Raw genomic sequence first — 25026 nt, forward strand, 5'->3', positions numbered from 1 at the left:
TAAAATTAATCGTTTCAAATCCTTCTAAGACACCACTGTCAAAAATTGTCTTGATAAATTCGTTGGTCATTCATTTTATCAGTAGCCTAATTTAGGTAATCAAAAGACAACATTTATACTGTCTTTCAAGTCGGGCGGGTAGATATTAATTACGGACAAAAGTGGCCGTGTTGGTACGTTAAATCAGATCGGGTGGAATGATACCCCTCAGCCCAACGGGTTTTGCTTTTTCGATAAACGCAACAGTTTTAGAATTACGGTACCGCCATAGGAAGAACGCCATAGCCCTGGTAAAATCAGGGCTCATATGAATGGAATAAAATCTTTTCAAAATCTATTCTGTAATCGACTCAGAATGCAGCAGACACAATTAGAGATTCCAAGCTCACGCGTAAATATGAAACATTGACAACGGTGTGTCTTTCCGCAGTTGTGAAGCCAGGCATGTGTCCCATGCCGGATCCAGATGCACCCGCTGGCATTTGTTCGGAGTTGTGTAGTGGAGATATCAACTGCACTGGAAGCCAAAAGTGTTGCAGCAACGGTTGTGGACACACTTGTCAGGAACCTGCTTTCTGTATGTCTACAATTTAACCTCTCTCGGTGTTATTTTTGTAACTTTATTTATTTATCTTTTGGTTCAAATATGCACCATCAGCAAGTTGGGGGAAATTGTTCACAGGTAAAGCTCAATATCGAACTTTTTCGATGCAGTATTTCAGGTTGAATACTACCGTAACGGTAATCCAATGGCTCCAACTAATCTGTTTTTATTGTCCCTTGTCATAGATAAAAAACCGGGCATGTGTCCCATGGTCCGGGAAGGCGTTTCGGGAATTTGTATGGAGATGTGCAGTGAAGATCGAAACTGTTCAGGCGTGCAGAAATGCTGTAGCAATGGTTGTGGACACACCTGTCAGGAACCTGTCTGTACGTCCAAATTGATTTCTTCTTGGCCTTCGGTACAAAAGAAGTTGAATTCGTTTGTAGAGTGGGCTGTTGTAGATCTTCAGTGATTTTCCCGTTAATAATCCTAAACACTGAAATATTTTGTGTGTTTTATGCAAGTTTAATGAATCGAGATCGATGATTATTTTTTCCCCGTTTTATAGATGACAAGCCCGGTATGTGTCCCATGCCACAGCCAGGCGTCAGTGGGCTTTGTGTGGAGATGTGCAGTTTAGATAGAAATTGTAGCGGAAGCAAAAAGTGCTGCAGCAATGGTTGTGGACACACGTGTCAGGAACCTGTCTGTAAGTCATTTTGTCAATTGCTTTTTGTACTGGTCGTCAAGTTGTAGGTTGCTGAAGATCTCCAGTTTTTCTCCTGTCAAAGTCCAGTATTTTTGTTTGATGCAATGTTGAATGCGGACCATATGAATTTGGATGTGTCGCTCGATTTTCAACAGATAACAAGCCGGGCATGTGTCCTGTACCGGAGCCAGGCATGATTGGGATTTGTGTTGAGTTGTGCCATGGTGACGGGTACTGTCCAGGAAGGAAGAAGTGTTGTAGCAATGGTTGTGGACACACTTGTCAGGAACCTGCTGATGGTGAGTTTATAAACACATTTAAACTGTTATTGCAGCAATACTCTTATCTGGTTTTATGAGGAATAGAATTTCACGAGTGGTATGACCTTTGACCAACAGATTGGAGTGTTACTAGAATTCTGATGTTTTGTTTCGTTCCCTAAGCTTGTCTTTTCATGCTAGACGTCCAGTGATGGTATACTGCTATTTATCTTTGTTTACTGCTGACATCTCTCGGTCCAATCTCTTTGCAATATCTAAACAAAACGTATCAATGCTCTTGACGGAAGAGAGCAACCAAACAGATACGACGTATGTCAGCTAATTCTCATATTTTTTGGAGGAGAACAAAATCGTATTAAACTTGTTTCTAAGTAAAATTTGCATCATCATTGTTCAAATCGCTTGTAATTCGATAGTTCCACATACATTGTTTCTAATTGTAGCTGTGGGACTTCTTTGCTTTCTTCGATTTGGTTTAAGTTTTGGTTAAGTTTAAAATTATTAGTGTTCGAAGTACAAACATTGCAAAATCCACAGTATGCACGGTAGCCTAATTCTTTAATTTTATGGTCTTCGGCAGAAAAAGTTTAATACTGCGCGTTTAACCCAGGAGTATATATATCCAAAAATGAGATCATGGTCATTAAAAAAGTCTCATAATACCGTCTGTTGGACAGAATTGCCGATGCCTAGAGACCCATGCCCTGCCGACCAACCTTTCATGAACTGCACCTATGAAGACGTCTGCTCGTCATTATGCTCTGCTGCGCCGAGTGCCCGCTGTTTGGTGGATCATTGTGGGGGATGTAGACCTGTGTACATTGGTTCTCTCGGTAACCATGTAAACTGTACCACTGGACAAGGTGAGCAGCTACCAAAGTCTCATTCTTGAAACTATTCAATATTGAAATACTCATTATCATTTGCAAACTGATGAGGACATACAGCATGGAGAATTTTTCTCAGGAGTATATAAGGGCGCAAAGCTGTCATACAATTGTATGCTTTCTCACTAAGTTGTGATTGGGTGAATTATTTCCATTTGTGTGGAGTCTCTGTGTTTTTAAATGAACGAGCGGGGAATAAAGCCTCCTTTTTGGAGTGGTGTCGTTATTATGCTTGATTTTAAATATGCCTGGATTTACTTGCACCACAGGTAATTGAAATCAACCGAAGAACTTTAACGGTATCACTGACCGAATGTTGTGAATAATGATGATTTTGATTGGAATTTATCAGTTCAGTCATATCAAATATGAAATCAGTGGATAAATGTACCCGTAGCAGGTTATTGGATTGAGTTTGCTTAATTCAGTTTTCAGTGTTTAGGGGAACAACTCGCTCTGTATCAAGTTTATGCATTTAAAAATAAGTTTTTGGTTTATTTGTTTGTATTTGTTTTGTTTTGGTTTTTATCCTGAAGTACTGAATTGTCCTCCTGGTGTGGAAATGGTGAACTGTTTGGTCGACCCTTGCGATAACGCCCAATGTCCTGCTGATCCAATGGCTCGGTGTGTTAGCGTGTACTGTGGCAAGTGTAAGGCGGTCTTCGTCAACGACCAGGGCTATCATGTTAACTGTACGAGTGGTGAAGGTACGCGTAACACAGTAGCAGGTGCTTAGAATAACAAGTGGGGAAGAAGAAATCTATCAGTAGGCCTAACGTTTACGGTAGGACCTCCAATGAAAATAGAGTCAGCACATTGGTGTTTAATAATTTTGACTTTGAAATATCTAGCAATGGGTGAGGAAATACTTCTATGAATAGTGTTTAAAAATTAATGTAATAAAAGTGGCAATTACAATACAAATACGGCCGAACCACGTGACTCCTGCCCAACAGGCGTATCTTCCTCTATTATTTTTCTTTCTGCCTTTAAAGGATGACAGCCTCTACGTAAAAGGACAATTATCCAGAGAAAACTTGAAGCGATTACCGACTTCGATTACTTTTTAAAATGAATTTTCAACTTCTTGCTGTCATTGGATTCTTATCCAGCGTCGTTCTGCCCGCCTGGCATGGTTGAAAATCCAGTAAATACACCTGAAGCATGCATGATGGCTACTTGCCCCGCCCACCCGCGAGCCCAGTGTCTTGCTAAGAAGTGTCTGTGGCCAAATGTTATCTCCATTGAGTGCCCGTATCAGTTTTTCGATGCTCGTGCACGGCCTGTGATGTGCGAGAGAGGTAACTATTGAAACGTCAAGGTACTCCAAACTACGAATCTCAGTTAACAACGAACCTATTAAGTACAATTTTTGTAACGCCTGGGGATCAAAGACGATTACCTTGGAAGTCGTTTGCCAAATTGTGGAGAAGTCTTACTCAAACCAAAAATTCAAAAAATCCCATAAGATTTTTCACAAGTATGTTAGCATTTAGAATATGTATCAAAATTGTCCTTTTTAAACATGACGGTTCTTAAGGAATATTCACTGATCGAGATCTTAAATCGCATGAGGAGGACAAGCGTATACAATCAAACAATATGAAAAACTTACAGTAAATGTTTTGTGAAATCGTTATCATTATAAAATATAAATCTGTGTTCGAAAATGGTGCCAGATCGGACACGTTATGAAGCACTTTGGCGTGTACGCCGCACATTGACTACTGCATTCAGTGCCTCATTTGTAGATTCGACTTTGATGTTTTACTGCTGAGACACCCGTCAGCCTTGATTAAGCAAATAATTGAACGGCAATATGTAAGAATCCAAAAAATTCATCGACAGTGCCTCAAATTTTCCTGCACTAAGTTTTTATTGTATTTACGGCTTCTTCCTGGTTTGAATTATTTTAATTTCTTTATCAAACAGTGAAACAGGGTCGGTGCCCTCGAATTGAATCTTCGGAGAGTAGCTTAGGGATATGCCTAAGTGAGTGTATGGACGATGTTGACTGTGAGGGAAATGCGAAATGCTGCATGAACGCATGCGGTGGGAGAGTTTGCCGAGACCCCGAAATGGATATGGAAGGTAAATCTAATCCACACACAAGGATAAATATGGATTTAATTAAAATAAACTCGTGAGATTTTTTTTGATGCCTCAATCTCTATGAGTCTATTTTTCTAAATAAGAAATGATGCTGCGTAAATTCTCATGATTTCCCAACCACAAATGTATATAATATTAGCATTGGTAGATTGGCGGCCATAAAAGTTAATGGCTCCAGGGTACCTTTACTAATTAATAATTCCATTGAGTCAGACATTATATTCAGGCCTTAAAGTGTCTAAGACTTAATTTTGCTGGCAGTGTATGCGGACTGAAGCACATGCCTGCTTGGTCCCGACCTGGGCCTTTTTTGAGCTCCACCTTTTCGGGGGAGAGGGTTACTTCCGATGGATACCTATTATTTTTCTGTCCTTGCACTAAAATAGTACTATTTGCCCCTCCTTTGAAATCATTTACCCTTGGTCAGTATCATTACTTTTTGTCGGACCTGGGGGCCTCCTGTGGCCTTATCCTGCCCATGCAGTGCTACTTGTTCCGAAACCACCAGCTTATGTCTTGAGTGTACATGTATTTTAAAAGCAGCAGACAATTAACATAATCTCAAAATCACGGTCATATTATTAATTAATACAGAGTCAATGGACAAGCCAGGTACTTGTCCTCAACCAACCATGGGGAGTGTCGGAATCTGTGTGGATGAATGTAATCCGCACTACGGTGATGCTGGCTGCCCACAACACTGGAAGTGCTGCAACAACGGCTGTGGACACGTCTGCACTGCTCCAAGAGGTACACTTATCTTATATCTCTAGGTACAATACCGAATGGCTATTGCAACCAATGAGGGGGAAATCCTGCTTGTGTCGAGTGGATGGCACAGCTGAACTTCCACGTTTTCTGGGGAAACATATCGATGTTGACCACGTCACATGGGCCAATTCTGTTGCCTAAAATAGCCCATACCGTCCTGCGGGTTTTGCACTACACTGTTAATGGAAACGGATTGTGAAAAATAGGTGCTTGAGGGGAAGGACAAAAACGTTCCTTACCTCGTGTATTATAGACTCATTATAGCAGTAATTTTGTGAACTGTATCAAATACATTCCTCCATTCACTAGCATTCAAGTATTGGTGAACTTAATGATGGGTTTACTTCCCAGTTCTCCAAAGACTTCAAGAAAATACGCTACATAGCTAAAGCTCATTAAAAGCAGAAGGTAATTGAGTAAATTGTTTGACTGACTATAACACAGAGATGCCTGGTCAGTGCCCCATGGTTTCCGTAGAGGCAGGAGAAGATAATTGTGAAGAGGAATGTACATCAGACATGGACTGCTACATGGAAGAACCTGGCACCAAATGCTGCAGTTATGGTTGTGGTACCAGATGCATGAGACCAGTCACAGGTAGGCTGAAATGTTTTAATTAAAGAAAGATTGATGATGGGTGTAATTATAATGCAGGGAACTAACGACCATGGTTCCGAACTTATTTGAGTGTGAACGATCTAAGGATGACACAAATCAGCTTGAAGTTCTCAATGGTTTGAGTTTTTAAATGTTCTTGATGAAGCCTACCTGTTACACAAGTGACATTGCCTCAGAGCGATTTCCACGAAGAACTGTTAGCTTAAGGGTCATAATTTGCCGAACAGTTAATAGTCATTCCTATATTTATACGCCGTGAAAGATTACTGCTTATCGTTTTTCGTTCATGAAAACTTAAAAACAAAACGGCCTTTTCCTCTGATGCTCGCAACGTGTTTTTTGTTGAACTATTCTCACGTGAAAAATCCTAATGCCGCAGTGGGCACTAAGAAATTTCGAAGTACAAGAAACTTCTGCGGTGCTTCCTGATATATTTGATAGGTTTGCCCACGAAATCGTAGCCATACAGTTCATTTGATGACTTCTTCGTTCTTGCTGAATTTGCACACTGCAGGCAGGAAGCCAGGAACGTGTCCAATGCCACCGATGGATTCCTTTGGTATTTGCGTTGATTCTTGCATGAGTGATGATGACTGTGAAGGCAGAGCCAAATGTTGTAGCAATGGGTGTGGCCACGCTTGTGTGGACCCTGAAGGTAGCGTTCGTCCCTCAACTTTCAAAATCTTTCCCGATTAACATCCAGGAACCCACTTACTGTACACTTGACCACAGGTTCAAATATGCATCAATGCTATGACTAAAAACTGGTTGTCACATTACAATGTGTCCAAATTGCCGTCGTTCAATCTTGCGGTAAGAGCAGATTAAAGCCCACCAATAATTCAAACAAATTTGTAAGTGCTAAAGGTACCGAACCTCTAAGCAAGCTCAAGAAATATTCCTTTTGAAGTTTTGCATAATGAATACATGTATTTATTACTTGTAATAGCGTCATTATCATGTATCATCTTTTCCTTATCAATGTTGGTAGATTCCTAAGTCAAATGTTAAAAATATCATTATGTAAAAGTATTATCTGATATTTTTGTTTTGCTGATACCCTACTTGTATGACAAATCTTTTGAAACTTCAAACAGATTTCTGATTTTTAAATTCTACATACTTACTTAAAACTAAGATAAAATCTTACATCAGAAGTGCAAAATCATTTGGTAAAATGCTAATTTTTAAATACAAACAATAAAAATAACTCATAAATCAATTAAGCCGACAATTACACCTTTGTTTTTTATTTAATAAAATGTGAGCAGAGCAACCAGGTGAATGCCCTGCACGGCCCGACCACATGATGCTACTTGCGTCTCCTCAGCATGCATGTAGCAACGACAGTGACTGCAGCGGGCATCGCAGCAAGTGCTGTGCTTACGGCTGTGGGCAGATCTGTGTGGAACCTGTGACAGGTATATCAGTGGATCATTGAGGTGCAGTTAAAGTAAGGGTCTTGAAACCTACGAAGTATCTGCCAAGAAAAACTAACGACCCACTTCTTTGAAATTTCCCTTTCAACTTTTCACAGTTTTAACATTTCAAAGGTGAATTTTTTCATAGATCATCTCCAACCTTTTATTTTCTTCTATTTCTGAAATTAAGGAAGAGATATACAAACGAAATACACAGATTTAATCAGTATTTATAATATTAATCATTTCAAATCTGTTTAAAACCCCATCTTCAAAAAATGGCTCTGATAAATTCGCTAGTCAACTTAATAAGTATAGATTTATTCGTGCAATCAACAATGACAACATTTTCTGCTCACTTTGCAATCGGACGGGTGGATATTAATTATGAACAAGTCTTGTTGGTATATATTAAACCGACTCGGGTGGAATTTCCTGGTAAAAGGCGCGGGATTGCACCCCTCGGCTACTGGGAATTACACTTCTTTGAAAAGGCGGAGTTTTAAGAATGACGGGTACTGGTCAAAATAAAAATTACAACCCTGATGAAGTTTGGCTAACATGAATCAAATAAAACGTTTCAAAATGTATGCTGTAATCAACTCAGAATGCAGCAGACACTATTAGAGTTTCTAAGGTCACGCCTTAATATGAAACATTGACAACGGTGTGTCTTTCCACAGTTGTGAAGCCAGGCATGTGTCCCATGCCGGATCCAGATGCACCCGCTGGCATTTGTTCGGAGTTGTGTAGTGGAGATGTCAACTGCACTGGAAGCCAAAAGTGTTGCAGCAACGGTTGTGGACACACTTGTCAGGAACCTGCTTTCTGTATGTCTACAATTTAACCTCTCTAAGGGTTATTTTTGTGAATTTATTTATTTATCTTTTGGTTCAAATATGCACCATCAGCAAGGGGGGGGGTTGTTTACCGGTAAAGCTCAATATCGAACTTTTTCGATGCAGTATTTCAGGTTGAATACTACCGTAACGGTAATCCAATGGCTCCAACTAATCTGTTTTTATTGTCCCTTGTCATAGATAAAAAACCGGGCATGTGTCCCATGGTCCGGGAAGGCGTTTCGGGAATTTGTATGGAGATGTGCAGTGAAGATCGAAACTGTTCAGGCGTGCAGAAATGCTGTAGCAATGGTTGTGGACACACCTGTCAGGAACCTGTCTGTACGTTCAAATTGATTTCTTCTTGGCCTTCGGTACAAAAGAAGTTGAATTCGTTTGTAGAGTGGGCTGTTGTAGATCTTCAGTGATTTTCCCGTTAATAATCCTAAACACTGAAATATTTTGTGTGTTTTATGCAAGTTTAATGAATCCAGATCGATGATTATTTTTTCCCCGTTTTATAGATGACAAGCCCGGTATGTGTCCCATGCCACAGCCAGGCGTCAGTGGGCTTTGTGTGGAGATGTGCAGTTTAGATAGAAATTGTAGCGGAAGCAAAAAGTGCTGCAGCAATGGTTGTGGACACACGTGCCAGGAACCTGTCTGTAAGTCATTTTGTCAATTGCTTTTTGTACTGGTCGTCAAGTTGTAGGTTGCTGAAGATCTCCAGTTTTTCTCCTGTCAAAGTCCAGTATTTTTGTTTGATGCAAAGTTGAACGCGGACCATATGAATTTGGATGTGTCGCTCGATTTTCAACAGATAACAAGCCGGGCATGTGTCCTGTACCGGAGCCAGGCATGATCGGGATTTGTGTTGAGTTGTGCCATGGTGACGGGTACTGTCCAGGAAGGAAGAAGTGTTGTAGCAATGGTTGTGGACACGCTTGTCAGGAACCTGCTGATGGTGAGTGTATACTCGAAGTATTGCTACGGATATTCTAAGGTAGATAGCTCTTACGGCATGGTATTGTGACTGGCACTTAGCCCACGAATTTTAAAGGATTTTTCAACGTAAGGTTTGATTTGACTGCACATTTTAAAAAGCTTATTTTTCGGAGCATCTCGCAGTCGGAAAGGGACTCCATCTCCCCCTAAGAAGTCGAAACTTGGTACACATGCATCTTCAATAAAGCTAAGAATGTGCTTTCGCAGATCATGTTTATTTCAGCCAGCCTTACAGAAAACTTTGTATTTCAGATATGTGTTGTTTAGAAATGAAAATAGGCAGTGAAAGGTTTTTGAAAAGTGTGTTTTGATCGGTAGTTATCTGTACTTGTTCGTCCCCAAAATGTTTAAGACAAAAATTGATTGCGACCCTGTCACATCGATACTGGTTATGGTCTTAACAGTTGAACTCGTGTGCCCCATGCCTACCCCGGGGGTGACTGGGATATGCCTAGAGGCGTGTAGCGGAGACGAGGACTGTCCGGCTCATAAGATGTGCTGTAGCAATGGTTGTGGACACACATGTGTTGAGCCAGTCCGTAAGTCCAGTGTACTTACTTTTTGTCTTTTGCTTGTTGGAAAATGCTGTATGTCCTTGTAAAAACTCAGGTATTCACTCGCTGTTTCTTAGAAGTCCTCTAATTGAGGAATTTGTAATGTTAACAACCAACCCCAAAAGTACACTTAAGCACATGGGCATGAGAAGTACCCGAAGAATTGTCACAATCGTACTTTAAATCAATAGATGTTTTTAAAGTACCATACAAATGACAAGAAAATGGTCAGTGACAACTCCAATTACGTCCTTACGTAAACCTCACAAAATTTATCACTTTACAACAGATGAAAAGCCAGGCATGTGCCCTATGATGGAGCCAGGTGTTAGCGGGATTTGTGTAGAGATGTGCCGTGAAGACAGAAACTGTTCAGGATGGAAAAAGTGTTGCAGTAATGGTTGTGGACACACCTGTCAGGAACCTATTTGTAAGTCGATTTTTTTAATTTTTGGCGTGTCAATGAGAAATGCAATTTTAACTTTAACAAACCTCCCAGAAGTCGTATTTTGTTTCATGCAAGGGTTGAACGCATGCACATTAAAAAGTGATTACAAGTTAAGTTATCTTGAGATACTTTACCTGTATACACCAGATGAAAAGCCCGGTATGTGTCCCATGCCCGGCCAAGACTTTGTTGGGATTTGTACAGAGATGTGTAACGGAGATAGAAGCTGTCCAGGAGGGAAAAAGTGCTGCAGCAATGGTTGTGGACACACTTGCCAGGAGCCTGTCGGTGAGTCAAGATTTTAGGGCATTGCAGATGATATAATGAAATTTCTGATGGTGTTACTTCGATCCACCAACATCAGAAACATTACCGGCTAAGTGTTAAGCAATTAAATGCAAACACAAGATCGTAGCGTGATAACACAATAAAAATGATAACAGCGTTTCAATATTTCCATGTATGTAATAATGATTACTCGTGTCAAAATCATTCAGTTCTTTGCGAGGATGGTGAGCTGGCTGAAGTCTGTGAGTTCAATCCCTGTCAGTTTGCTACCTGCCCTTCAATGCCAAGTGCCATCTGCATACATGACAAGTGCGGACAGTGCCGACCCAAGTTTTTCCTGGGCATGGAGGAAGTCAACTGTGCAGGTACGTTGTCTTAACAGGCCTGTCGGTTGATAACGTTTATTTTTATCAGTAGCGTAATTTTGTGATGGAAATGGGGGGGATACTTCAGAATCCTTTTTCCCCACCACAAAAAGTGTGTGTCCGTGAGGGAAGGTGATTTAATAGATCCCACCTCAAAAATGGGATACCCCCCTGGGATTTACACCAATGATTTTTATAGTACACACAGTCCCCCAACCAACCGTATCTTGTCAACACCATATTGCACTGTAAGTTAAATTAGTAATTAATCTTTAACCCTAACCCTCCTCAATCCTCCAACAGGTGAAGGATTGAGGTGGGTTAGGGTTAAGCATTTCGTTCTTGGCATTTAAAACTCATCGCATGAAATCTAATTCACACATGCCGGGAGGTATCTTGGAACTGGTCACAGCTGTTCTCACTGTTTAACTTTGTTGAGGCGGAGGGATGTTTTAATATAATTTAATTTGCTTGGGTTAGGAATTTTGTTCATTTTTTCAAAGTTGTTTTTTCACCAGTGATTTGAGTGGCTCTAAAGTTGAGTTTTTGTGCTTTATGTCTCTCAAAGGAAACACATATTGTGATGGATTGGGCGATGATAATGAACTTTATGAAACCGGAGCAATCGTCGATTCCTCGAATGGATGTGATCAATGGTAACTTATCACGACTTCCTCCAAACATACCCGGCTTTAAATTGTTAATGGTGTCACTGAAAAAAAGTTTTTTGTGTGTTTTAATTTGAAACTGGCAGAGTAACTTCTGCAGGCTGTACATGACAACGCCAAAAAAGTGGTTAATTACTGCTAAAACTTGCTCTTTTTGTCTGATAGTGTATGCACTGAGCAGAAACTTTGGAAATGTTCCAACAGGCGTTGTGGTAAGTTATACTCAATTTATGCTTAACCGTATAAGAGCTGGAGGGAAATCTGCCCCCGGCTGTGAGATGGTCCAAAATAAGCCGGCCCCTTTAGCGTTTAACTGGCAGTAAAGCCACTGCGTTTATACATCAGATAAAAATAATGTGCACCACTAATTTGCTTAGCATATACACTTTTATTACACAAAAGCCACCCATTATATTCAGTGTTTAAAGTTAATCCTTTTATAATTTGGTTATCATTTCCTTTCTGTTTCATGTCTGTTATCTTGGCTGACTGCCAAATTAAAGAGTAAGTAACCACTTCCTTTGACGCCACATCATTTGATAGTTTAACAGTGTTTTGATCATCACATGACAGTTGTGGTTGAAAATGAATATATTTTAAGAGTAAAATTAAAATCACTGCAATAATCCCAGTGGTAAGTTTGCTAAAATTCTCTGACAAAGTAATATCATTTGATTATTTCCTGCATTCAAAGACCTGTTCCGTAGTTGTAGGGACATGCACACGATATTTTACCTATTTTGTGGGAACCAAAAGTGTAAACAACTATAATGTTTTTTTTCGCGTTCTCTGCAGTAAGGTGATCCAGGTTTCGCTGACTTTAAATGCGACATTTGATCGCATCATGCAGAACAGGGAGAGGTTTACTGGGTAAGTCTATCGAATCGGAGAAGGCACCTTATATAGAAATATTTCAGTCTCAAAATTCTCTGTTATCACGCTAATTTTGAATAGGCAGACAAAACCTTGAAGCTTTAATGTATCTGAGTAGATTCATTATAATTCTATTGAAACTTTAAAGGCAATGACATTTGCAAAGCTTAATTTATTATAAAAATGTTAAGAATATTAAATTATAAACCCGTTTATCATTATACCAAAAGTATGACACTTAAAGGGTCAAGACGGCGTCGATTTTTTTTGTTGCACGATTGATGCTTGAATTTTAATCTTAACTGTATTTTAAATTAAGAAAATATTGGTCATTTGACACTTAAACCTCGCTTAAATTTTTGTTATCCGCTTCGAATGAAAAAAGGAACATACTTTCAACCAAGGTAGTTTTTCATTTGTAAATGCTTTCAAAATATCGATATTTTTTCAGCAAACTGAAGCATTTCTTGGCGATGAAATTTGGGCTTTCAGCAAATGCCATGAGGGATTTCAAGGTTAGTTGTTTATTCGTTTTTTTGAAATTTTGTATCTATTTGACCGGGGCAAGATTGTTGACAAGCGTGGAATATACCAAATTTCAAACTGAATCTCACTTCTGATCTAATCCTAAATCCCAGTGCTTTCAGAGAGCAGTGTTGAAGCATTGCTTTATATCGGGCATGTAGCCGGGGTTATTTTGTCCCTTATCAAATACATGTAGAATTTCCCCTCGTTGAGGTTCAATTACACAATCAAGCTGTAAAGACGATACCAGTAAGATACCATAGTTGTTTTTTGTAACGCAGTATTCAATTTTGTAGTGGTACATTTTCATCATCCCAGTTATGATCAATTTTCGCGGTCCCCATTTCACATCTATTCCCCGTCCTGGTTTGGCTTCTGTCGGCGTCCTGACTTTGCACTACTTTGGCAAAGCTATTGACGAATTTCTCATGTTTCTGTGTGCTCCATTCTTTGCTACTTACATTTCATCCAAACGTAATCGGTTTTATAGATTAGCCTATTAGAAAAGGCGGGCACAATAGGAGGGCGCTATTTGATGTTTTGTGCTTGCTCAAAATTTACCCACCTGAAATAACACTGTCATTTTGTGTCCGTCATATTTTAACTAGGCTAATTACCCAGTTTTCGATTTGTTTAATTTTCCACAGTTCCGAAAAGGAAGCGTCATTGTCGAATTCAAGGTATCCAGCGATGGCGTAACTGATATTGATGAAGCGGTCAACATGATGGAAACTGAAGTAAATCATTTTGAGTTTTGTTTCCAAATAATTAATACACAAAGGGAAAACAACATGGAATAAAAATGGGTAGTTTGTTTTACATATAAGTTTCGAAAATAATTTCCAGTTCATACAACCCCATATTTCTGTGAGTTAACTCTATTCCTCTGCCTTTTATTCCCCTCCGAATTTCAGGTTGCTGCGGGTGGATTCAGCTTTGAATTTGACGGCGAGAACCTCCAGGCAGCGCACGATTCCTTCAAGTCTAATCCTTACGAAGTTTCACCCCCTACCACTAAACCACCAAGAAACGACCTGGTTGTGTACATTGTTATTGGTGTCGTTCTCGCCATAGTGGTCATCATAATCTTTGTCTCCCTGATATACGTAAGTGTACCCTCAGACAAATATGGCTTTTGAGGTCAGACCAAGGCCTAAAAACTATTGACCTGGAATAGGAAACAGCTGGTAAAAGCACTCACACGAAAACATGTGTCAGTTGAAGACAATTAGATTTGAAGTTGAGAACTGGGATGTCGGTCAGTCAGTTAGTCCTTGCTGTACAATCGCTATAGAAAATAAGAAGAAACGGGGTTGGTAAATTTCAGAGTTCATTTAAAAATTTGTTTCAGAATTCATTTCTGCCATAAGTTAACCGAATCTGCGAGGATTATTTTAGTTTTCAAAAATTTATACAACAGTTCCCTGAACACTTGTTTTCAGAAAACAATTTTATGAACTTCAGTTATCAGATTACTGCATTTACGTGCAGTTGCTAGAGGTCAGTTATCAAGACAATTGTTTCGTCCGCATTTTCTTTTATTTCAGTGCGTGTCCAAGAGCAAGAAAGAGGCAGCGAAGGTGGGTGCAGCATAGCCCTTTTGTTAATGAACTTATCGATTTATTAGCTTACATGTCATCTCGCATCAATTCACATGTAGTTTTTCTTCTCGGCCTATTTGTAATCAACCTCTACCCTTTACACGCCTATAGCATCCGAGTCATTTCCTGAGAGGTTTTCCCATTTTCTCTCTCCCAAAGCAGAAGCAGAAATCAGAGAATCTGGAATTCCGTGACTACGATGGTGGTTACGACAACAAGAATTACAAGGCCTAAATACACTGACTTCTGGAGGACAAAGTGACCTATGTTTACATACATGGTGATTGCCATCCACTATCAACATGCACAAACACTACCTGTCTACGTAGTATAGCATGAATGATACTTAAAATAAAATTAACCCATCAAGCTCTACATTCCATGTAAAAATAAATTCCATGTTCAAATAAACGTATCTATAAATGAATGATGCAAGCACCTTTGTTGACAGAAAAAAGCATGTATCAATAAAAACTAGCAGCAACATGGCTCCTTGTATGAAATGGTAAACTTTAATTTGTCGTCGTTTTTGCGAAGATCAGACAGCTGATATATGGCAGCTGCATGCTATGATATTGTAGACAGTGGAAATTATATGTAACCTTAAGAAAATTGATTTATTGGTTATTTAGTACATATATCTGTAAGCATAGGTTGTGGGAAATGCATGGATAGTTTAATATTCTTATTTTAGGAAGCTTGCTATTGATGTAACATTATGAAAAGCTATATCACACTTGCTATTAAGAAGGTATAAAATTTAGAAAGACAAGGCATTAGCAATGCTTTGAAATAATGGAGCTATTGTATTATTACAACACTGTCATTGTTGGACTGCATGTTTTCACCATTTTAAACAGATTTGGCATAGGCCTATACATTTTCTTGAATGCGTCTGTATGTTGGTTCTTCACGTACCAATGTGTGACGCAGTTTGACCGAAACACACGTAGTCGCTTCAGGAGGCTCATGGGCTAAGGCAGACCTGTGATACCCGGGGTGTACAGAGAGTAGACTTTTAGGGAAATTTGAGGAAATATTCAAGAAGAAAATTGTTCACAATTGTCCCGACTTTTATCAGGCACATAATTTTGGAAAATTAGGCTTTAATGAAACAAGGACCCCGAATGTCATCCGCAATACCAGGCAGAGGGTGCAACAAAGATTCAACTATAAGTACATATCTGCAAATGAGAACTGTTCTCCGAAGTCCTTGGGTTCCAAAACACTTCCTCCTTGGAATTTGTTACCTGAGACATTGTGCCCCGACTTTACAACATTTCAAGGATCGCATACTGGAGATCGAGCTGGCTGATCTGCTGAGATGTAGCAAATAATTAGTTTGCACCGAGTCCTTGCGTTGCACAAACTGTACGGTATAGCGGATGCAGAGAAAGATTTTTAATAAAGACTGGTCCTGATCCCTATATGGAGCACGCGGAGTACTCCATCGACGCGGCTGCCGCCCAAAGCAACAAAGCTTATACCTCTTGTAATCACCATTCACGTTCGAAATTCGTTGTTCATAAATGCACGTCATAACGAGTGATCTGTCAGTGTATTGGTATTTCAATATAACAATTCGTCAACAATGTATTTAGGGAAGACGTTATTTTTTTGGCAGATAATGAACTTTATGGATAGAGTTTATTAGTTTTTTTTATCTTGTTTGAAAGAAATTAATTTTGTGCGACAAACGTTTTTTCCAAAATACATATACTATTAAACGTTTATATAAGCTTGCTGAATACTATTATCCTTTTAATGCACTTGAAGACATAGCTTGCATGTAAGAGTTACAATAATATGCTAATGTTTAATTCTAGGTTTGCGTTTTGTTACGTGTTAGACAGCAATAAAATTTGGAGCAATTTCAAAAGCAAAACGTTGTCAAAATCACGTATTACCGTGGACGTCAATGTCGTTGATGATTTGCCAACGTAAATTTTAGAATATGTTCAAGTACACAATGCTCAAACGCATTTGGCATGGGGTATCCGCTCCAAGCGGGAACAAAAGAGGGCGCTTTCTTTAAAGGAAATTGATAGTCCTTTAGTACGAACCATGGAGATTATAAGTAGGACTAAAGGTGACACGGGGCGCGTGAATTGTCCCATAAAAATAACGCACGAACAACCTGGAACCTCGCGGGCGCCTACGCGTACCGTGATCTCGTAAGCGCGTGCGCTTGTTACATGGTTGAATAATAGAACATTTTACTACACATCATAAATATTTACGAGCAAATCGGAGCGCGTCATTGGCCGATTCAACCTTGCGTCTGAGAAGTAGAAATGATACGCGACCAGGTGACGTCATAGCAGTGAGTATCCACGTCGCTGCCATGCGGTAGATTTTTCTGGTAGCATCAAAAACTCCCTCTGGAACCCGCTGCGTAAATATGTAGTCTGTATCATCTAATCTTTATGGAACCAGTCTGGATTTGTATCCTTATAACTATTACACTAAAGACCCAAAACGTATGTCAGCACCAGATTATTGAAGCCCGTTTGTATTGTGGCGGGACAACTGACTCCTTTTTGTGGCGGACCAGCAGACTGGCCTGATTGGAGATAGAATTGACCTGGCCTAACCCCACAAATATATTTATTTAACCTTACGTAAGAATGAGCGGCTATCCAAACGCAAGGGTTGATATCAGTTAACGAACGGTGGACTATGCCTCAGGGGCTGTTCGTTTGGTGGAAATTTACCACCGCTCGGTGATTAGGTAATTGATCCCAAAGTCGATAAAGATTACAATTAGTGTCAATACAAGTGATACAGGACTGACTGAATCTCACGGTGACCAGTGATTTCTAAGGCAATTATATGATCGGTTTATTCAATGTCAGTGCTCAGTTATCCTTTATATACAACAGCAATTGACTATATACAAAATTATCATATACCATGCTAATCAATGAATGAAGGCGACGGAATTAATGTCGAGGCTATGACTTACTAAATGTGATCAAGCTTCTTCTTCACCTGAGGGCACTCTGTATTTGAGGCACCGCCAATCGGAGGAAGACCTCCGGAGGCGGACTGGATGGTGAGGCGCCTCGATGAAGGACCTCGCGGAGGCGCCTCGCACTCCACTAAGATTTGTGAGGAAAGCCCATTGTACAATGATTAGAAAGCACCTCAAACGGAAATGAACAACTGCGGCGATTCCCCGAGCTAATAGCAGTTTTAGTCAAACAGCCGAGAATGGGTTTTCTTTCCTTATCCTCGTGTCAATTTTTTTGGGCGGCAGCGGCAGCAATCTGACAAGTCCGAGTCCGAACAATAATAACAAATCAAGACTTGAAGTTCAGCGTACCTGGCAACAAATTAAATTTCGCGCTACCTAATTGGGCTACAAAGAACTCCTAAAGGTGCACTAAGCATAGGCGAAAAATACTCGCACGCCCAAGACCTAGATAAAGCGCGCCCAACAACTAATCGCTAAAAAACGCACCGACGTGCGTTTACTGCTTGCACCGCAATGCCTGCACAGCGGGGGAGCCCAGCTTGAAGATTATAAAAGCAAACAACATGGCGCAGAGCTCGCATGCGCACTTGCAGTTTCTTCGTAGTAACAACGGAAGTAAATTAATTAAGTCGGCAGATACGGGAAGTAAACTAATTTTCGCTACACAGCCCCATTCGAGGCCTGAACAGTCCCTGTTCAAAATTGGCCGAAATAATCGTATGAAATTAGTTTACTATAACAATAACAACATTTCAATAACTCATTACATGTGCTGCTGAAACTTAAGTGGGAAACAAACACCGAAAAAAAGTGTCCTAAGTTCATTGGCAAGGAACTCAACCGTGGATGATTAAGAATTGCTTAGGATAAGAGAAATTTAACCCACGCTTGACGTATTCCAAACAGATTTACTTGAAATAAACAAACGAATGTTCAGTATCCGTTTGGTGGAGGGCTACCGCATGATCACTTCTGGATGACGTACACTCATACACGTTGCACGCTCTTCAGGCTTCCTGTCCGGTAGACCTCAGTGACGGTCTCCGTCACCTTGGCGACTCTTTCTTCCAAGGCTAGCTGAAGGAAGCTCTTCTTGACGATCTTGGCTGCCGCCGGTTATATCCGTCTTGGAGCTGTTGGATCAACTGCAGCACCGTCTTCTACCGGGCTTTCATCTTTTGAGGACGATGACGACGATGGCTGTTGCGCCTGCTGGTCCCTCAACAGAGCTAGGGGTTTGCTCCCATGCAGTGATGGTGGTGCAGCCGGGGCTGATGGGCCGGTTGAGCTTGCCTGGTACTTTGAGTCGCCAGGTGCGGTTTGGTCTGCGTGTCTTCCAGGAACAACTTCATCGAAGCAGTGGGGGAAAGGCTCAGCACCTCCTCCCCGATAGCAGGGATCTCCTGATCAAAACCGAGAGACGCATGATGAGCTGCCATCTCCCCAGGAGCGGGCCCAACTGCTTAATGTGACCCCTCAGCAAGTGCCGCCATCTCCACTGAAGGCTGCTGCTCCGAGGTCGCTGTAGTCGCAGGAGTCGGTACATGTACTAGGGGCACGAGACCTTGTTGGCCTGCCCCATTTGCGTGCTGCTCGACGGCTTGACGCTCAGAGGCCTCAGTCCCGAAGGTCATCATTATTCTGCTTAGATCATCCAAGTAAGATGGATCGATGAGCAGTGCACGTGTGCAGTGGGCTTGGTTTAAACTGAAATGACGTCACACTTATGAACCGGATAGAGTACCGAAGTGTTACGTCATTCAGAACCAGTAAATTCCGTACAAACGAATGAAATACGCGCGCGCGTTGGTTCACGCGCTGGTTCTGACACACATGCCTTTTACACACAAGATTGGGCATGTTATATAGTCACTTCGGTACTCTGTACCCAGATGTCCACGTTTTCCAAGCCCTCACTGTACGTAAACATATGTGTGTCCTACATATAGTCTTTAAAGGTTGCACTACACCAAAAACGCGCCCATAGAAAACAGTGCAAAATCGGACCGAAATAGCGCCGCCTGTTGACTCTCGTGAAGAGGTTGGCCTCCGTTTTTTTTACTGGAAATTCAAGATTATGGCTAGACGATCACTTTCCATTTCAATTTCATGGGGGTTAGCCACAAAAATCTTTTTTTATTCGTCTTTCAAGAAAGATGCCCCCAAAACAGCAGTAAAACTGAGCGCTCATTTCCTAATGTACCCGCCCGCCTCTGTCCAAAATAGGCCCGCAGTTTGGGGCTTTTGGTGAAAGAAATACCCCGAACTGGAAACTATCAGTCCCAAATTCAAGATTTATAGAGATATTTCTATGATGCCTCCTGATTATGGCCTGTCTTATTGCGCAGAAACACAAGCATTTGGTGACATAGAATTCACCCTTTAATATACGGGAAATCTTCATTCACGTAACTGATACTTTAATATATGTGAAAACTTCGGAACTGTATCAATTAAATTACTTTCCGGATAAATATTTTACAATAATTCAATTGAATGAATTTCCTGACTATATGTGCAATCCGAGTAGCTCACATAAAAGTTTAAAACGTTAATGGAATAAGTTGAGGAAATTAATTTCAAACCTATTGGCGAATATCATTTGCAAATAACACATGCGTTTCATGACCATCAAAGGAGCCTTGGTTTCCAAAAGAATTGCGCCATTTATTGGTCCCACATGGGCGGATATAATTTGATTTGCAAATAATTTGCACAGAAGTAAATTAAGAAAAGCAGTGTGAAGTGTCAGTATTTGAAAACTGTGAAAGGACAGTTTTCAAGATTTATTCTCATCTGTTGAGTTGCTGGCAAAAACTAATTTTAACAAAATTCAGTGTCGTATTATGTAATAATTATGACTTTTTAACAAACAAATAAACTTACAAATGAAAGGCAATTCAAGCCGCAAAGTGGCAGAGGTCAGACTATGGGTATCCAATGGATGCACACGTTAGAACCATTTTCAATAATTGCCACAAAAAATGATCTAAAAAAATGGACAAGACATTCCTCCGCCGGACTAATTTAGTGACGAGCGGCATACCACGATAGCGTGCCGTTCTAGTGTGACGAACGCGTCACGTTTCAAAACGTTCAAACCCTCACTGATGAAATTCGTGCTCACACAAGATAAAGGACACCGTGTCCTATCCAATTTTCAAATAGAAATCAATGTTTTCTCTGAATTTCCACAGACTTGTAGACAAACGTGTATGCAACCAGCAGGCTTCACTTTACACATCGAGTTACCACTCTTTCTAGCGATACCTTTATGTCCCGGAAGCATAATGTGCCTGGTAACGGACATGATCCACTGTGACGTCACACAGAGCTAGAATAATCACAATACACTGCGTCGCGCACACGTTGTCCCTTTGCTCTGCGCGTGGATACATACTGCGTGCTCTCGAACAAAAATAAAGCAGCAGTGTTGAAAATGTAAGGCTAATGTAGACCTGCTGGTCAGTGGGCCAAAAAAGCCTCTTTGATGGACAACAATGGATGGACAAAGTAACTCAGCAAATTGCAAGAAAAAGGTAAGACCATTTATCTTCGTACTTTCAACAGGGAACAACAATTTCATCTGTTAGTAATTCTTCGAAAAATGCACACGATATACATGTAACCTTAACGGTTAGGTCAAAGCAATATGGCGTTTATCACTGCACTCTGACTTACGTACAGAGAATGGATCTGGGGTTGAACACTAACAATGCCCCTTGTAGTACCAACAAGAATGCGATCAATTCGATCATGGAAAAACAGGAATGCCTAAATCTCTCTTTCTAATCTTTCATGATACTTGCACTAACCTAGTTTATTGGTGTCAAAAATTTGACCCCGACGCCGGTTCATGTGACATGTGTAGTTTGAGGGTTTTTCTTAAAATAAACCTGCATCTATGAAAATGGAATCGATGCCTCAAGTGCTCGTCTGTAATAAAAATTCACACCCACGTATTTAATCATTGCACCCAGTTTTTTTCTGTCGAAGTATAGATGAAATAATAAGTATGACTTTGTAGAATTAAAATGCCAGCATTCCCAACAAGATCGCTAGTAAGAGATACTTGATTCTGTACATATCAAAATCATGCTCACTCAACCAGTTTCAGCAAACTTTTAAACACCCTTCTTATTTTTCTCTTTCATCCAGCCATTGCAGGGATACAAGAAACTGATGCGGAGCCAGGTACAACGTCTACGCCACAAAGCCACGCAGCAAGTGAAACTAAATTCCTCCTCGACGTCAGACGAACGTCTGGGAAGGAATTTCGAGAGATATCCTTCTCCGACAGTACCGGATATTCCAGACGGTCTGAAGCAGGAAAGCAGAGAGAAACCCCAGGAAACGCAAACTGTTCTTAATTGTGATGAAAAAAAGATGAGCAATTTGAGTGATCCGTCTGTTGGCCATTACAACAAAGCAACAGAAGGATTAGTCGAAAAACAAAAGCAGCTCCAAGGCGTCAGCGGTGTGCATGTATCTGTAGACTCTGAGGACCTTGGGAGTAATGTCACTGGACGCCAAGCACCACATGCTGAGAGGAAAAGAGTAGAGGAACCCCCTAGAGAAAGGGACCTGCCACTAGCAGCCTGGTCACAACAACGTGAAGAAATGCAGAGGTGTATAGCGAACCAAACCTCTCCAAACACCGCGGCGTATCATTTCTCGTGGGGCACTTCCGAAGGCAGGAAAGTTCACTTTTCCAAACAGCTGAAGTTTCAACAAGAAGATAGAGATGTAGATCATCCACCTGCAAGTCAAGTCAAGGCAGGGGATGAATGGTCTCAGGCAATGGGAAAGCCACGTGAAATGCAACAAGTGCAAAGGCGTGGGACGCTAAATGATATGAATAATGATGTTTCGGTCGAGATCGAAGATCCGATAACGACGGGCCTTCTTTTGGCAGAGCAAGGGGAATTTTTTCACAACACCAAAGCTAAAACGCCCCAGTTATCTTGTAGCCGTCAAGAGAAGAAGGAAGAGCATCGTGATACTGATCAGGCGATGATATCCACCTCACAGCAAGTGAAGGTGGCTGTCTGTAAACAATCTGTCGCCGAAATTTCCACCAATACAATGATAGCAGTCAGGGGAAACTTACAACCAGCAAGCATAACGTGTCCTCCTGTGCACGCCAGCTTCAGTGTGTCACCAAATATCAACAGAAATCGCCCCTTAAAGAGGGTCCAGTTTGCTGATGAGGTGTGCAGGGCACTCCGATCAGATTCCGCGGCCGTGCCTACCAAAGCGGCCACCAACAGCAGTCTTTCCAGGATTGGTCAAATGGTACCTAGAGGCAGGGATCAGACATCCTATGAGCTGGTTAGAAAAGGGTCTCTGCATGAAGAGGCCCAAGAAAGAAAGGCCAAAGAAAGGCCCCTGTCAAGGCTTACTCCACGGCTTACTGAGGTCACAGTACCTTCGATGGACACTGGTCGAAAACATGACCCCCCAAAGAAAGTTGAGCATGCAAAAAGAGATGAAACCGTCCAAAGAACATCTGATGTTTGGGTAGAAATGAATTCTAAAGAGAGGTATGAAGACAAACAAACGCAGCCTACGTCAACGGTCTCATTACTCTCGAAGGAGAAACCATCACCCGCCTCTGGCTTCGTCGATTTCGATGAAAAGCAAAGCCAGGATGTCACTTCACCTAGCAGCGAGGTCGCAGAAAATCGCGTAACTACACGAGGGTCTTCGTTTTGTACAAGTCGACAGTTACTGGTGAAATCACGCTCACTTAGTCATGTGGACTTAGTTAAGCCCAGTTACTCCCGAGAAGATAACATTGAAAGAAATAGGAAGAGTTTGCCCTCAATCACAACCCAAACGTCCATGTTATCAGTGCAAAGTGACAGCGCCACCAGTTCTACCCAAATTGAGCAGCGCACGGGCAGGGAAAGGGTGCAATCGAAGCGAACGCGGAGCAGATTCATTTGCAGGTTAATCAGGGTGTGTGTGGTGGTTTTTGTCCTATTGGCTACTGCGCAGGTACTAGCCCTCTGCTTAGCCCTTGGCTTTGCCACAGAGTGTGATAAGTACAACATTTTATTCTCACCATTCTGGGGTTTTCCTTGGGTTCAGGTAGACATGTCTCCAGTGGCCATGTTTCTCAGGCAAAACCTTCGCCTTATCCATTTCAAACCAACCCCAACGTAATATCAAAAATCTGCACGTTGTGGCATACATGACACGTAAAGTACACGTACCCCTTTTATAAAGTTCAGCAGAAGCGGACGAAAATATCGAAATAGGGAACTCACTGCAGAAGGTCGCTGGAATCAATCACTTACAATCGAACTCGACCCTTCGCCCTTTTCGATTTCAAGGACGTCCTCAAATAGTTTGAGATCTCGCGCTGTGAATGTGTGAATACACGTACATGCTTATATTTTCCTAAGCACAATCACTGAACCCCCCCAAAAAAACTTACGTCAGCCCTGTTTTCAGAATCTTAATACACGTATTTTGTATTTGCTTTGTTTTCTTCTTGTGTTCGCTTTTCGTGTTTTGTGTGTTTGTTTTTATTGCTTTGAAATATCAGGTTTGATATTGACTCATGAAGACTCCATTCCGACTCCGTTAGGTTTGTGCCAGAGAGGACACATCCGTGGCAATCTATCAAGTGTAAGGCCAAACCAAAAAAACCCAAAAAACTCCGGTTTCTGGTCACCGCGCGCGTCGCCGTAGATCTGCGCGTCGGCAAAATAAAGAATTTTTTTTATTTTGCATAAACGATTGGAAGGAATTCTGCTACTGTGCAATTTTAAGGTTTTTTTTGATGGGTGGAATGATGAGTAATTTATATATAACTATGATGAGTAATTTGTACGGTTAAGGGATCCCCGTCCTAGGCCTCCACACATTTCAGTCGGGCACTCTTATCAGAGGACGTCATTCGTGTGTCATTACACAAAGGCCGTGTCCGAATCAGTTGGCTGCGGCTTGATATCATGCATGATTAGGGAACTAGCCGTGGATGCTGCCAAATACTGGGTGTAATTTGCGGCCGTAACCAATTCTTTCGGACCCGGGCCCACGTATATACGTCTGTGAACCTGACAAACGAAGTGGTCTTATGTCCTATGTAAGTATACAAATCGAAAACGCGTTTGAGCAACAACTGTGAGGGGCCAGTTTATTTCAGTGTCGGCGAAGCAGTGGCGGTAACATACGCATGCAGTGGCGATGGACATCGTGTTATGACAATATGTGTAACAACTCATGCATTGTCACTTGACAAGAACAAAGGTACATTAGAGTGACAGGAGATTTTACTTTCTAGGCTGAATTTTTTCCCCAGTGTGTTAAATGCTGCTAGTTTTTTATAAGCTAAAACAGAAAACAATGCGCACAGTATATCATGAGATTTTATTTTCATTTTGACTCTTGAGCTGAACTGTTTTTAATTTTTTTTCATTGACTATTTGACGTGCAACTTGTTTCCTCTCAGCTAAAGCAAAAAACAGTGTGCAAAGAATGTCATGTACTGCTACCTCATGAGGATTTTATTTAAAACTGGAAACTGGAG

General features: G+C 41.0%; 3 protein-coding genes across 7 annotated transcripts in view; all 3 read left to right on the top strand.

Annotated features, from left to right (window-relative positions):
- The window catches only part of LOC110978206 (uncharacterized), a 48545-nt gene extending 36650 nt beyond the window's left edge, over positions 1-11895 (top strand). For all 5 annotated transcript variants that reach the window (XM_087138247.1, XM_087138243.1, XM_087138240.1 and 2 more), the window contains 22 exons: positions 431-577; positions 790-930; positions 1113-1253; positions 1409-1552; positions 2212-2397; positions 2958-3128; positions 3534-3722; positions 4354-4512; positions 5128-5283; positions 5749-5901; positions 6437-6577; positions 7194-7343; positions 8027-8173; positions 8384-8524; positions 8707-8847; positions 9003-9146; positions 9592-9726; positions 10031-10171; positions 10337-10477; positions 10687-10842; positions 11411-11498; positions 11676-11895. In XM_087138247.1, coding sequence (XP_086994373.1) covers positions 431-577; positions 790-930; positions 1113-1253; positions 1409-1552; positions 2212-2397; positions 2958-3128; positions 3534-3722; positions 4354-4512; positions 5128-5283; positions 5749-5901; positions 6437-6577; positions 7194-7343; positions 8027-8173; positions 8384-8524; positions 8707-8847; positions 9003-9146; positions 9592-9726; positions 10031-10171; positions 10337-10477; positions 10687-10842; positions 11411-11498; positions 11676-11748 — 3185 coding nt within the window. In that variant the 3' untranslated portion in view covers positions 11749-11895. The remainder of the gene's footprint in view (positions 1-430; positions 578-789; positions 931-1112; positions 1254-1408; positions 1553-2211; positions 2398-2957; positions 3129-3533; positions 3723-4353; positions 4513-5127; positions 5284-5748; positions 5902-6436; positions 6578-7193; positions 7344-8026; positions 8174-8383; positions 8525-8706; positions 8848-9002; positions 9147-9591; positions 9727-10030; positions 10172-10336; positions 10478-10686; positions 10843-11410; positions 11499-11675) is intronic.
- A 69-nt stretch (positions 11896-11964) lies between these two features.
- Positions 11965-16405, top strand: LOC110978210 (uncharacterized). The gene is made up of 7 exons (XM_022233016.2): positions 11965-12014; positions 12306-12380; positions 12835-12898; positions 13556-13645; positions 13823-14014; positions 14456-14488; positions 14672-16405. The coding sequence occupies exons 1-7, from the start codon at positions 11980-11982 to the stop codon at positions 14741-14743; spliced, it is 561 nt and encodes a 186-aa protein (XP_022088708.1). The 5' UTR covers positions 11965-11979; the 3' UTR covers positions 14744-16405.
- Positions 16406-20853: 4448 nt separating this feature from the next.
- LOC110978187 (uncharacterized) lies at positions 20854-23973 on the top strand. The gene is made up of 2 exons (XM_022232967.2): positions 20854-21025; positions 21645-23973. Exons 1-2 carry the CDS (start codon positions 20987-20989, stop codon positions 23652-23654), a joined length of 2049 nt encoding a protein of 682 aa, XP_022088659.2. The 5' UTR covers positions 20854-20986; the 3' UTR covers positions 23655-23973.
- Positions 23974-25026: the final 1053 nt, after the last annotated feature.

This window comes from Acanthaster planci, linkage group LG01 (genome assembly GCF_054643075.1).
Source record: "Acanthaster planci isolate LZ-2023a linkage group LG01, COTS_SCS, whole genome shotgun sequence".
In the NCBI taxonomy this organism is placed as follows: domain Eukaryota; kingdom Metazoa; phylum Echinodermata; class Asteroidea; order Valvatida; family Acanthasteridae; genus Acanthaster; species Acanthaster planci.